This window comes from Amblyomma mixtum, chromosome 2 (genome assembly GCF_055824585.1).
Source record: "Amblyomma mixtum isolate Tamu chromosome 2, ASM5582458v1, whole genome shotgun sequence".
NCBI lineage: Eukaryota > Metazoa > Arthropoda > Arachnida > Ixodida > Ixodidae > Amblyomma > Amblyomma mixtum.
In genome coordinates this window covers 290,412,451-290,426,368 of record NC_143013.1, presented here as the reverse complement: position 1 = coordinate 290,426,368, position 13,918 = coordinate 290,412,451, and the positions used below count along the sequence as shown (strand labels likewise).

Below are 13,918 nucleotides of genomic sequence, written 5' to 3'. Positions count from 1 at the left end.
GTTCGGCCTCACAGACGCAGCTGTGGAGACGAAATTGGGGTGGGTGGACGAGGACGAGAACTTCTGGCAATGTCACGGGTGTCGTCAGTGCGTTCGGACCACCCAATATTATAATTCTGGCCAGTCAGCGTGGCGTGATCTTACGACGTAACTTGTGACGTCACATATACTGAGGAATTAGCGCGGCAAATTGTCATTAGATCATGAGTTACAACGCCAACATAATCGTTACATAAGCGGGAAACGGAGCCTTAACAGCTATCCTTGTAAACCGTTTTTTTCGCGTGCCATTATTGAGGGCATAATTGCTGAAAGGTGTTTGAGCTGCTCCAATAAATCCATGGCGCATCCTACATCGCGCGTATGTGCCATTTCTGAAGAGGCCAACAACCACTACAACGAAACACACTGTAGTGATGGGCTACAGATTAATTTCGACTTTCTTGGGTTCTATAGCCAGCACTGAAATTCCAGCACTCTGACTGTATTTTCTGCATTATGCCGCCATCGAAATGAAGCTGGTGCAGATGGCACCCAATCACCGACTGGCGCTGAGCAGCTGAGCACCACAAAATCGAAGAAGTAGGCTATGGCGAAGCGCCTAGTTTTCTAGTGGTTGTTATGCGTCATCTTATTACAAGGAAATGACGGATCACATGAAAGCGAGAAGTAGAGAAAGATACCGTTTTTTTTTTATCCTCAGAAATGGTGGTTGCTTGCTTTTAGGCAGGTTTAGTGAGTGGCCAGGCATTCTAACATAATTTAAAACACTTAGCTTCTCCTTAAATGGAACTCGCCGCGTACAATGGTGTTGCCGGGAGCAGACTGAGTGAAGAGTGCGAAGCCTCGTCTCACTCACTATAGTGCGAGCAGGCTATCCGCATTTCTACATTAGGCTTAAATACGGGCATAAAATACCAGATGGTTTCCAGGAAAGTAGAGAACGTGTAAGGTTTATGACTTTTCTGCAAGCTGTTCAAAAAACGGAGCCGGTGCGGTGCAGTTGGCGAGCTCCGTGTTACAGGTATCTCGAGGTCCATCGTACCTGGTTTTATGTGCGGACGGTACGGCTTACTTCTGAGCTTAAAATTTTTCCGAACGCTTGCTAAGGCAAACGAATGCTCCATAAGCGGCACCAAAGAGGGCTAATTGCGGCGGCTCTTGATTCGCTGCATTGGTTCTGTCAGATGATGGCAGGTTTATTATGAAAACTCATTGACTGAACCTGTTCCCACACAGGTTAGCAACTGCTCTGTTACCGTCCGTCCACTGCAGCTATAGGCCGTGCTCGGCAGTCGACCGAAAAGCAGACTCCACCATGGCAAGTGAACTTAGTGCTAGACCTTCATTACAACAGCGCGGGAAAGCAGTCCGACGTTTCTCTAAATAGAATATCGATGTCTGGGGGGGCTTACTTTTTTGTTCTAAAAGAGGCGTCTTTCCTGCCAAAACCCTGTTTCTGCAACAGGAATGCCCCGAGGCTTGGGTTTCCATGCCTATGTAGCCCAGATTTCAGGTCACCCAGTTTAGAAAGGCACCCATACGCCCCCGCGACAGAACCATTGATCTCAACAAATTCTGAAAGTGTCGCAATACGTCAATACATCGAACCGAGGCGAACTGATTTGGCTCTCTTCGTCGGGTGATTCCAGGTTTGAGTCAGCACAAAAGAGCCGAATTTTTTGCCCCACATACCCCGCGCCGGCCTAAGCAAAAAAGATATGTTAATTTCCGACTAAGCAAAGGAAGGTGTGAACACAAGAATATGTACCTTAATTGCGAAATTAAGCAAAAGGACATTGATTTCGCTGTTTGCTTCCATCGAGCAAAAGCGCTTGAATGCAAATGTAATTAATGCCACAGTTACTTTATGCAGGGCTGTCTGGGGTAAGGGATACGGAATACGATTACAGCGCAAACTCGATATGTTTGCGGAGCGGAGCAGGCAGAATGCAGAGCAGGAGAGTGCAGAGGACCGCTAATGAAGTCGAATTTGAACATTGCGTTTGCGTCGTTTCACAGTTCCTTACTGGTCTCGCAGTCGCTGCTTAGGAATTAAACAGTCGCCGCATAGGGATCGCCATCGAAAAGCCTTGAATGCAATAGCAGTTTATTCTTAAACTCAGCAGTTCTTGAACACTGGAAATAAGCGGCTATGCAGTGTGACTTACTTTGGCTCCAAAGCCAGTGGGACCTTGTGAGGCTCGCCAAGTCGCCGTAAAGTTGAGTCTAACTTACTTTTTCGAAAGCGAGAGTCACAATTATGAAGCGAGCGAAATGGGATGACCGGCGAGAGCTTTTTTCTGTCCCTGTTTTGCCCTTTTTTTGCTGCTCAAAGTCAGATTGAAACGAAATCTCAACCCCCCCCCCCCCCAAAAAAAAAAGCATAAAAATAAAATAAAAATAAAAGCGAGCATAATCAAGCAAGGCTGTTTGTTTGGTCAGCGAAGACAAAGGGTTTGGATGGAGAGTTCCGGGCATTGTGCCTTGACATCGCCCTCTTCCAAGCATACACTTTTGCTCGGTATAATTCTTGGCAGCCACATTTCAGATTCTTTTTTTTTTTTTTGTCCAAGTACTCCGGCTGTGGAGGCGCCTGGTTTCAGCAGTAAATGCGATTTCCATTTGAAAACCCCGAGAGCCGTGCAGTGGAGAGCTCATGTGTGAATGCCTTTGCAATCTCGTTTCCTCTGCATTTCTCTGTCGACGCCTTCCTGCTTTCTTCACCCTATTCCGTGCGCAAGTGGTGTTGGTTTTCTAAGCCACTCCCTGCGGCTAGTTCCGGTATTTCATTTTATATATATATTTTGTTTTCTGTCCCATCTAAGTTCTGTACTTTTATATACATAGCTTTGTTTATCGTGCTTTACTTTTTTTTTCTTTTTGATGTCATGCTAGCATCGACCGAAAGCTTCTCAGATATCATTGATACCCGCGACCTTCAAGTTTCCTCAGAAAATTTTCTCCCTTTTCCTCCCGTTCTCAGTCGTTCGTATAGTGCTTGTATTTTATTCGCCCGGGGATCCAGGGTCTGAAAGCAAGTTTTCTAGCTTCTGTCTTGCGGTCTCACGACAGGTTTTTTTTTGTGGCTCCTGTTGTCTGAATATTTTAGTTGTCTTTTGGAAATATAGCACTGAGAGCTCGTTTCTAGCAGGGATTTTTAGCCAGGATTCCAAAGGTCGAGTGCTTTGCGGCCGAGTCTCACTCACCTTTAGAGCGAGGAACTAATAAATGCTAGACTGGTGCAGCACGTTTCCGAGACCTTTCGCTTTCAAAAGGTCGCCAGTCTTAAGGTTCTGGTTGCAATACAGTAACATGGCTAAGTTCGCGTTTATTTAAAATAAATGAATTATGTCGAACTTTTTAAAGGAGTGCTAACAGAATGCTAAGGAGAGAGCTAAGGGGAGCTCACGAACGGGCCAGGCTTTTAAATTATATCATAAAAGCGGTAGTTTAAAATATTGTCAGAATGCTATTAAACAAAAATGCGTTTGATTGGACAAAGAAAATACGCGGCAAGAAATATTATACCCAAGATTTTAACTGCAGAGGAACAAGTCCCGAAAGACTTCGCATCTGGTTATAAAATGCAGCAAAACATATTTTCTAACAGTATACACTTGATCCAAACACGCTCTCTGTTGAAAGCAGCACTCGCTGAAAACCAAGCATTAAAAAAAACAATAAAATATGCCAACTTGTCACTTGAAGATGCTCGCGATTCGTTGCTCGCAAGGGAAGGCTTTACGGAACCTTGCTCTTTCCGCGCTGCTGTCTCATTATGCCACAGGTAACAACTCCACTGTGCGCTCGTCTAAAGGTCGGATATAAGTCGGCCTAATGAAGCAGTCAAAGAGCGAAAAATTTCTCGTTTTGTGCAACCCCTCTCCCGTGCCGAGTTAGGAGCTGCTCTGAAATCCTGTACGTGTCATGAAGCTTACCAGCACACAGGGCATCCGCTTCCACCATAAAAGCGAACTGTGCAGCTGCTCTTGCAATTATACAAGAAGGCAACGCAACGCGTAGCTCGCTCAATAAGTTATCTATGACAATTATCACGTGGATGAACTAAATAATATTCTGGCGCTACTAAAATTGCGCCATTTGCAAAAGAAATATCCTTGTGGTAAGTAGTGTTTTTTTCAAAATCGTTGTCTCCCCGAACATAGGGGAGCTTTGTTCTTGACTGACATAGTTGGGAAAATGAGCTGCCAAGTTTGGTTGGTTTGGTTTATGGGGTTTAACGTCCCAAAGCGACTAAGGCTATGAGAGACGCCGTAGTGAAGGGCTCCGGAAATTTCGACCACCTGGGGTTCATTAACGTGCACTGACATCGCACAGTACACGGGCCTCTTGAATTTCTCCTCCAAAGAAATTCTAGCCGCCGCGGCCGGGATCGAACCCGCGTCTTTTGGGTCAGCAGCCGAGCACCATAACCGCTGAGCCACCGCGGCGGCCTGCCAAGTTTGAGAGAGATGACCCTGATAAATCTTTGCGTTGTTACATTAGCCTTTCGTTGATAAAACGGCCCATTTGGGTGCCGATGTGCAACTTGCTGCTAGGTAGCGGCACGGCAGCTTGATCTCGTCGAGGGGTCGTTATAGTGTTATAGAGTATACGCCTTCCGCGTACGTGACTAAGGGTTTTTTTGCTGCGTGGTACAATCTAGTACAACAGGGTCATCTCTCAGAAACCTGACAGCTCCTTGTAGGAACTTTGGCGGGGAAGAGCAGTGCTTCAGAGTGTTAGAAGAGACAAAAGTTATGAAAAAAAGCACGATAAGCTGACATGCAAAGTAGTGGAAGCCGCAAGACTTTGAAGGTTGAAGGCGGCCGCGCCATCGCGCCCCTTGTTTCTATTTGGGACAAATAAAAACAGATCTTTATCTTTTATGTGGTCATCTTGGTTTCTCCGGCAAATTTTATTTGACCTTATTTTCCTTATATTAGCCTGCCCACCTTCCTATATACCTATTTAGTGCCCGCACCTTTGTCAGTGGTCTTGATTTTACCGATCTCGTCTTGTATATTGTAGCTATCGTAATTGTTGTTTAACTTTTCAGAAAATTTTAAATTGCACACGCACATTGCTTTGCCCTTTTGTGTGTACTATCATCCTCAACGCATCTTCAAACTTTCGTTTCACGCTCGTATTCCAACTAAATATTTTATGCACTCACTATGTTAGAACTTTTTGCTGTGAACTCTACGATAATATTGCTCCCGTTCATTCTTGCAGAAAAAGATAGGCCGAGAAAATAAAAACCCCGTTGACTGCTGGATTTTTTGTACAAGGCTCCTGCTACGTTGATGACCACCACTTCACGACTTCTTGTTCATTTTTATTAATGATAAGTGGTCTTGGCTTGCTTGTATGGGCATGCGATTCTAGCAAAATCATTTGTTCTATTTCTTGTTTTTGCTTGTCCGCTTTGCTTATACCCCCCTTTTCGCCATGTTCTAGATCTTACCCTAGTAAAATATTATATACGAAGAACGCCTGAGGAAACTAGACGACAACAGTTGGACGACTAAGGGGATTAAATACTTATACAAAAAGAGTGTTCACTCTAAGTGGCAGAAAAGGACTAGGAAACTAACCAATAAGTATGCAGGAAACGAGGGGGCTGAAATAAATTCATTAAATGAAAGTTGAAACGCACGGAACCTAAAAACTGATTTAATTTAATAAAAAAAGCAGAGTGCAGAACTATCTAGAAACTGTAAAAGGCAGATCAGGAACGAATCGTTCTATGACAGTTCAAGAGGCGCTGCCCTACTGTAGGAAGCTGGATAAGGTTGCCTTAGAACGCAAAGCTAGAAAAGAAATTTAACCAAGAGGGTGACACATATGCAGTCAGTAGAAAATCTGGAGAAAAAATTGAAGATCTTATTCCAGAAGGTGGCGGCATCCATCCGGATGTCGATACAGTCACAGTCACTCTCCCTGAGGCCGTGGGTCTTAGAGATAAAAGTTTTGTGAATGAATCGACGGCAGAAGTTAGCAAAAAGAGATGGGAAAATTGCTGGCTCAAAAGCAGGGTGGTGACGTAATTACAAGTCCAGGATTAACAATTGTATTTAAAGAAAATGGCGAATATATAGACGGATTTATTACACAGATAACACGCTTAAATAAATATAAAGGAAAAGAAAGCCGATCATGGTGGCAACTGCCATCACCCCGTTTCAAATAAGCCCGAAGACATCATCGTCGCCATCAAATGGGACGCTCCTATCTTCCATCCATTCATGTGATGCAGTGGTTCGGCGACTCTTCGAAATAAAGTTTACAACTCAGCGCTTGTGTGTCGTCGTGTCTCTCCGCGTTTCGTCCTCGTGTTGCTACGCGGTGCTGAAAAAAAAAAAAAAACCCAAGCAATATACTGGTAATATCTCGGCACTTTTGAAAGGGAGCGCTCTAGGCTCCCATACTCGAAGCTAGTCCGTGTGAGATGAGGCAAAAACTGTGTTCTGAGTTTTCGCATTCTTTGGCACCTAAAAGCAAGAAAGATTAGTTCTTGCTCCGCTGTTCAAATAGGAGTGTCTACGATCTTTTTTCTTTGGGGGAGGGGGGGGGGGGGGAGTAGAAAGAAAAAAAAAAGCTTTCCGCTCGTTTCCTTCCGGCAAACTGCGACATCTTACATGAAAGAGGGTCTCGACTGAAAAAGTTGGCCGCAACAAACTACTATCGGTGAAAAAAAGGAAAGTACCATAAAAAGGCCCTCCTAGCGCCCCACAGACAAAAAAAAAACAGAAAAGAAGCCAAGAGAAAGTAAACATTTTACGAAGTGGGCATTTTTATTATAGTTCTGCTTTAACATGACTACGGTGTGGAAGTTCGACATATTGCTTTCTACCACTGGCTATTTTGAAAAGTGCGAACAGGATGCGTTACCAGATGGTGCACTAAAAGGAAGGGTGGGGGGGGGGGGGGGGGGGGAAGGTTGCTTGTTTTCTTATTCTATGTTGTAATGCTTAAAAGTCACTGCTAACACAAGAGAAAAATGACATAAGCGTGTCCCCTCTCCCCTTTCTTCCTGAGATTGGATAACAAAAAAAAAAGATATTGGAGTTAAAAAAAATAAAAAAAAATTGCCCGGCTCTGGTTAGCAACAGGAGTTTGGAACTGGGCGCCCCACTCAGTGGAGATGCTGATACCAGGCCAGGAATTCCGGTGCAGGGACGGCTGAAATATTAGGGGGCAAAAACGCGTGTTCTGATTACCGTGCATTGACAGCTGAAAGGAGGCACTCAGGTGCGTAAAGACGTTGCAAGCAATTAATTATTAATTTACCACGCTGAGAAGCAATTTTTAATCGTTTGAGACTGAGCGCGCTTCGTTTAGGACATACAGGACACAAGCAAAAAATTCGTTCCTATTGAAGCATTTGTTTTGTGAACTTCGTTTCGTTGACGCTCAATAACTTTTTATAATACGTATAACCTTCTGTTATTACGTTCTGTTTTCAACCCTCTTTTTTTTCAACCCTGTAAATTTTCAACCCTTGTAGCCGCGTTCTGATAATGAAGAGAACCATGCAACGTTTTTGACACCATATTGGCTACAGCATGGTACGAACGCGAAGCGCATTGCACAATACGAGAACACAGCCGGCTGGTACTTTGTGCCGCAGTCATTAATGCTGTCATGACGTAATGGTAAGCATGACGTCATGACTAAACAGGAGGTTAATAAGCAACTTTCCTATGATACTAAATAAAGCAACTTGACTTTTTTTCTTGACGGAGACATCAATAGGGCTTTGAAAGTTTACAGAAAGAATTTTTCATTGTATGTGTTAAAGGCAGTATAAAATGCCGGCTTTTTTCAAACAATCCATGTCCAGCAAAAAAAGTAAGAAAAAAAAACAGTTTCATGGGGGTCTAACGTCCCAAAGCAACTCAGGCTATGAGGAATGTGTAGTGAAGGGCTCCGGAAATTTCGACCACCTGGGTTCGTTAACGTGCACTGACATCCCACAGTACACGGGCCTCTAGAATTTCGCCTCCATCGAAATTCAGCCGCCATGGCCGAGATCGAACCCACGTCTCTCGGGTCAGCAGCTGAGCGCCGTAACCACTGAGCCACTGTGGCGGCTCAAGGAAAAAATTGTTTTCATTTTTTTTTAAGTCTTTTGTTTCTTCGGAGTCCTCCTATTACTGCCAGGGCATAGGAAACACGATGTCAGAATATTTATTCTGTGAGGCTGATGTCATACATTTAAAAAAAAAATCGTATTTCGCTACTCATGACGACCTAGTAGACTGCAGCCATATATCAGTAGATAAGAGGGGGTGATATAACTATGATGTGGGCAATGAGACATGGGCTCCGAGATCACGCCTCAATGCAGGGTTCGATAAATCTTCTTGAGCCATGTCGCGTTGCCCAAACATGGAGGCCATGTTCAAGCCTTGCAATCGCTACCACACGAATAAGCTGTGTGGACCTCGTTCCAATATTCAATAACTAATATATTCGATTCGTTTCGAATAATTTGAACACTCACTACTTGATTCGGTCGAGGAATCAAATAAGAGAATATTCGAGCCCCTATTCAAAATTTTTGATTATTCGCAAACCCCTAAACACTATTCGATGGTAGGTTTATACGCTGAAAACCTGCCGTGGTGTGCAGAGTTTTGAACTGAGACACCAGAAGAATTCGGTTTTATTTAGCCTTTAATGATCATATTATTAGAGTTACTTGACAGCATCCAATGGACAAAGAAACACGAAATTAGCCCATAAGAAATGTTCACTTTCATTCCGATGGATGAAACCATTCTCTCTTCCTGTGGGTATACATACATCTTTATTTTCTCTTTCACCGCTTCCTTCCCGGTGCAATTTAAGCCGACCGACATTTGAAGTTGTAGAGGTTGAAAGGCTGTGCTTATTTTAAAAGCCTTTGTGTTCTTCGTTTAATCTACACGAGACTCGCAGTAACGAGCTGAAAATAGATTAAAATTTTTGGGCTGCTCTCATCTGCTTCCACAAGAGAAGTAAGCTTAACTGAGCACTCACTCGGTCTCTCTCTCTACGTCTCTACGAGTGGAAGTTGGAGTGGTTCTCTCGAAATAATGCCAGTCTCCGTGGGGATTGTGCAGCGGGAACTTATCCCACATTCGTCTCCCCCCTTACGTTTGTACTGGGGGAAAATATCTTTGAGAGTAGACATTAGATAAAAAAAGATAGCAAATTTTATAAGCCAGCATGGGAAAAAAGCAAACTTCTGCGCGAGATCTGAGAGACAAATTACTTTTCTCGTTCGAATTCCACGTACCACCACCTTTATTTTGCTCAGTTTACTGTTTTCCACAAAATATGGCTGCGCGCTTTCAAGCCCAGGTGGGCATAATGTATTCATTAAGCGAGAGGCGCGAGAGAGAGGTCGCTGCATTCGTTTCCGGCTAAAATATTGTAAAACAACAGAAAGAAACTTTGTAGAATTGCTGAATTGTTTTCTTGAGTTGTTCGTTCGAATAAAATGTTTACCACTGCAGCATTGAAAAAAGAAAACCGAACGATGTGCAAATCTTTCTTCCAGACTGAAAACAAAAGTGAAATACAGAGCTGCAGCCGCTCAGTAATGTTGACCATCACTATTTGTATATGGCGCTTTACTTGCTGCTGTGTCGAGGCGATGTAGTTAAAGAAAGCACCCGAAGTTTTTGATATCAAACTATGCCTATTGCGGAAATATATCAGTTTTTTAAAATGACTCAAATTTCTGCGACGTTCAGGCCATATAGATGCCGGTCAGAGGTAAGATGCACTTCGTTTTCGGTGCTTGGGGAAATACATTCGTATAATTGTGTAGCGCCCGTTCTTCGTTATCACGGCGTTGAAACAACAGCACGTATCAAACAGGGGGACCGGAAAGGAGCACAGTATGGCCTTCTCTATGAAACAGCTTATTACAGTTTATAGCGTGACGTCATTTAGTGGTGAAAGGTGCAAATGTCACCCCGCATTTTAGAAAAGTGTCATCAGAATAAAGGGGACGCCTTCCTATAGTCCCTTGAACATACGCACAAGACATCTGTAGATAAAATAAAGTTAGTTGCCGCAAAGCTTTGCATACGCGCATTCTGGAAGTTTCCCGCTAGGCCGGCCAGGTGTAAAACACGGAAAACGCCTGTAAATCTGCGAGAGTAAAAATTTTTGCTACGGTGTTTGTTTCTTTTTTTTTATGGGGGGGGGGGGGGGGGGCTGAGACAGATCGTAGAAAATGTGTCCTTGCCGGCGAATGTAGGCCATTTTCGACGCAACGGATAGGTTTGAATGGCAAGAGAACCGCTCTTAGTAGCGTTTTTCCGTTTTTCTTCTGCGAAAGAAGTGCGCCCGGTCGGAAGACGCCTGTGCACTTCCGGTGAAAAGTTTAGAGGTGAAAGCAGAACAAAAAATAATCTCTTCATCAGTCTATTCTGAAAAATTAGTTCTGCTTGCTCACGCAAGCCAGTTCATTAAAAAGACAAAAAACATGAGCGGACATATTTGCTTCATGCGCTGAAACGAATGACGGCTCACCCAGTAGCGAGGCAACGAAGTAGTGTATTTTTTTTTTTCATGCCTCTGCATCCCTTAAATTTTGTCCGGGACTATGGCTTTGAAGAAAAAGGGTAGTTAGTTAGTTAGTTATAATGATTTTAATGGCGCAAAAGCAACTGAGGCTATGATGAAGAAAAAGGTAAGTTTCCGGTCACGTATTCCGCTGTGCTGGAAAGGACGGGGCTAGAGAAGATGTGCACATAAGGTAAATGGGCCACGTAAGACACTAAGCGCAAATCCCGGCGCTACTGGAATGGTTATTAAGTTCTTCCCACTGAAGCGACGAACTCGCTGCAGACTTGGCCGTCGCTCAAGTAGTTACGAGTAATGACGGAGTGTAAAAGGCAAGACAGGGGTCCTTCATGGGCATCTATTTTCTGAATTGGGTCAGCGAAGAGACGCTACAGCAGCCTCTTAACTGTCAACCAGGTCACCTTTGAAAGCAAGACGCATAGCGCTGTGACCAGGCCGACAGTTTTGATCCATTGATGTCAAGGACGGCGCCTGTCGGATTCGGCGGGGAGGTCTGTGCACAAGAAAAAAGAAAGAAAAAAGAGGGAAAACAAAGGCAAAAACAGTAAGCATAATGAACTTAGGGAGACAGTGAGCGAGATGATCTGTTATCATATTCACCTAATTTAGCGCGAAACGACCGGGCAACAGGAAAAAAGAAAATACGGGCCAATCAAACATCTGACGCGAAAGTTCTGTGAAAGGAGTTGCATTGACCCTCGATGCTGAGTTTTAGGTTGTTACTCTAATCAGTTCTTTTACTATAACCGGAGGCTTCACACACGCGACAGAATTTTTCTCGGCCTTGATGGTGGGCGGAGGTCGGTCGAGGGTGGCGGTGAGTGGGTGGACAGCCTCTTAACTAGTGGGGCGGCGTAGGGAGGTGGCTGGTGGGCGGGACATGTGGAGGGATAATGGCTTTCCCACTATGTCTCTGAGTTCAATTTCATCGTCGCTTTTTTTCATCTACTGCGCTGCATGGGCTTCTACACACTACCCATTAATACACCTATATGGGAGTGAAGAAGGGGGTATGCTGTACTGTAGCGCACACCCTTTCATAAGAGGGAGTGTGCTAGAGGACAGATTAATCCCTTCTTCACTCCTTTCCGTCTAGAGTGTAGAGAGTGGGGACCGTTGATGGTGGATGGTGCTTCCTATTTATGGAAGGTACAATTGCACCGCATATACCGCTTATCCTGACGAAATGTAAGCAAGTTTTTAGAAAAGATGTAGTGTTCTAGGCGCGTGAAACCAACTGAGCGATTTGAGAGAGAGAGAGAGAGAGAGGGAGAGAAACGTTCAATGCGTATATCGGGTGAATGGGCCCTCATTCCAGGAGCCCATTGGCTTTTGCCGCCGCTCTTGCCCGCTTAAGAATAGCGTAGCCTATAGTCTGCATCATTTTTCTCATCCTGCGAAGGCAATAAGTAAAAAAGAAAACCTTAAAAAAAACATCACCTGCGGGAGAGCAGTTGACGGTGCTTATCACACGACCACAGAAAACGCAAATCCGCGTTGTGGGCATAGCTTCATCCATAACTTCATCCATAAACGTTGGGTGTGGTCTTACAAGTTATAAAAGAGAAATGCTTGAATTATCCTGCCGACTTTTTAATATTGCTGTCCTTCCTGGTGCCCCTACGAGCGCACTTAATCTTCATCGCCCTCTCTCAAGCTACTCCGAAGCCACACACAGGAGTCCTTGAGAAAGCGCGTGAGTAGAGAATGACATTTCCATTTCTAAAGTCTTGACCTTGCCCCGGAAAGAAAGCCTTGATGGGGCTGCCGTTCAACACCTTCGTATTTTCGTATCTTTTTTTTTATTTTCTTCAGATTTCGCACCCTCCTGCAAGCGTGCTCGTTTGGTGCGATTTTTTTTTTTGTTTCGGGGCAACATTTCGGTTGCCTCCTCGAGGTTTGTTTTTTATTTTATATATCCGCTGTTTGTTTTCTCGCTGTCGTCGGCGCGTATACCTTCTGTTTACTGTTTGGCTTGGTCCCACATTCCGTCTTTCCTTCAGTTCTCGTGGCCCATCTTTTCACCCAAGGAAGAAGTCCTTTTCTGGTTTACCTTTTCTTGACGCGTGCGTGTGCTTCCCAGAATTTCTATGTTCAGTTCTGCAGTGCTGTGCGGGTTACGGGGAGATCGTATTATGCGGATTGGTCCCTTGGGGCACGAGTTGGTGCTGGATTTTTTTAAATTCTTTTTTATATCAAATAAAAGAAAAAAATGGTGATGACTGCATGCTCTAAGGTGTTGCAGCCGAAGCTGTTGGTTATGGTTCGGTGTGAGTTGAAATCCAGCTTGTACTGCGAAAAGTTGGTTCTTGTTTTTAAACTCCGACAGAAGACTCGGTAGTGGAGGCCGTTAGTTCGCAATGATGTTCGTTTGAATTTCCCGAAAATTTCGAGGTAAGAGCATTTTATGCTTCAAATCTAGCAAAATACTGAGTTTGCTTCTGGGCTTACGGCCACGCTCGGTTGCATAGTACGCAATCTAAATATGTTGAAGGACCGAAGAACTTCAGTCCTCGAACGTACATAAGGTTAGGACTTCAAGGGATATGGGTGCCTTGCCCCCTATCCTACAAATCTTAGAAGCAAACGCCACAGACCGCATTTTTTCGAAAAATGGTTAAGCATACGGGCACAGCAGAGACGCGCTATGTAGTACAATCCCTATGTACTATCAGCAAGGAATGAAACGCGAACAAGAAAACTTAAGGTGGCTACACAAAAACACCAACACATTAGCTCCTAGAGAGAAACTACAAGCAAGATTGGTTAACATTTCTCAAGAAGACTACTAGCGCCTTCGAAGCTTACCCTGGCAAAGCGCTTCTTATTTTGCTGTCCTTGGCTCAGTTGTCTTGTTCTCGTTTTATTTCTTGATGATAGTACCTCTTCTGCCTGCTTAGGGCAGAATCATAGATATTGTACAGAATAAAACTATACTTGTTATTTGCCAAGGACCAAAACATCTAGGTTTTACCGTTAGCTGAACACGGCGCTGTGAAATATTAATGCGAGAGCATTAGAAGCCTCATCACAGAAATTACCCGGCGTTGCGGTCTGTCTTAAATGTCGCGCATTCGTCGAGGGTGTTATGACGTCATTGGATCACGTGGTGTGCCCCAATGTACGCCTACCGCCCCTCCCACCGCACCACTCTCCACGTGCATTCCCGCAAACGGAAACCATCACGGAAAAAAAACCGGCGTTAAGGTCTGTCAGAAATTTCGCTGATTAATCGCGCCGGCGTTGTGGTGTGTCTTAAAATCTCCTGGTTGGTCGAGACGTTTATCGCATCATCATATCACGTGACGTGCCGCCTGCCACTTTCTCT

General features: G+C 44.3%; 1 protein-coding gene across 1 annotated transcript in view; it reads right to left on the bottom strand.

Annotated features, from left to right (window-relative positions):
* LOC149364415 (uncharacterized) overlaps window positions 1–13,918 on the bottom strand; it is a 42,592-nt gene that overhangs the window by 17,653 nt on the left and 11,021 nt on the right. The window contains exon 2 of the mRNA XM_089568689.1: window positions 10,992–11,083. Within this exon, the coding sequence (XP_089424815.1) occupies window positions 10,992–11,083 (92 nt within the window). The remainder of the gene's footprint in view (window positions 1–10,991; window positions 11,084–13,918) is intronic.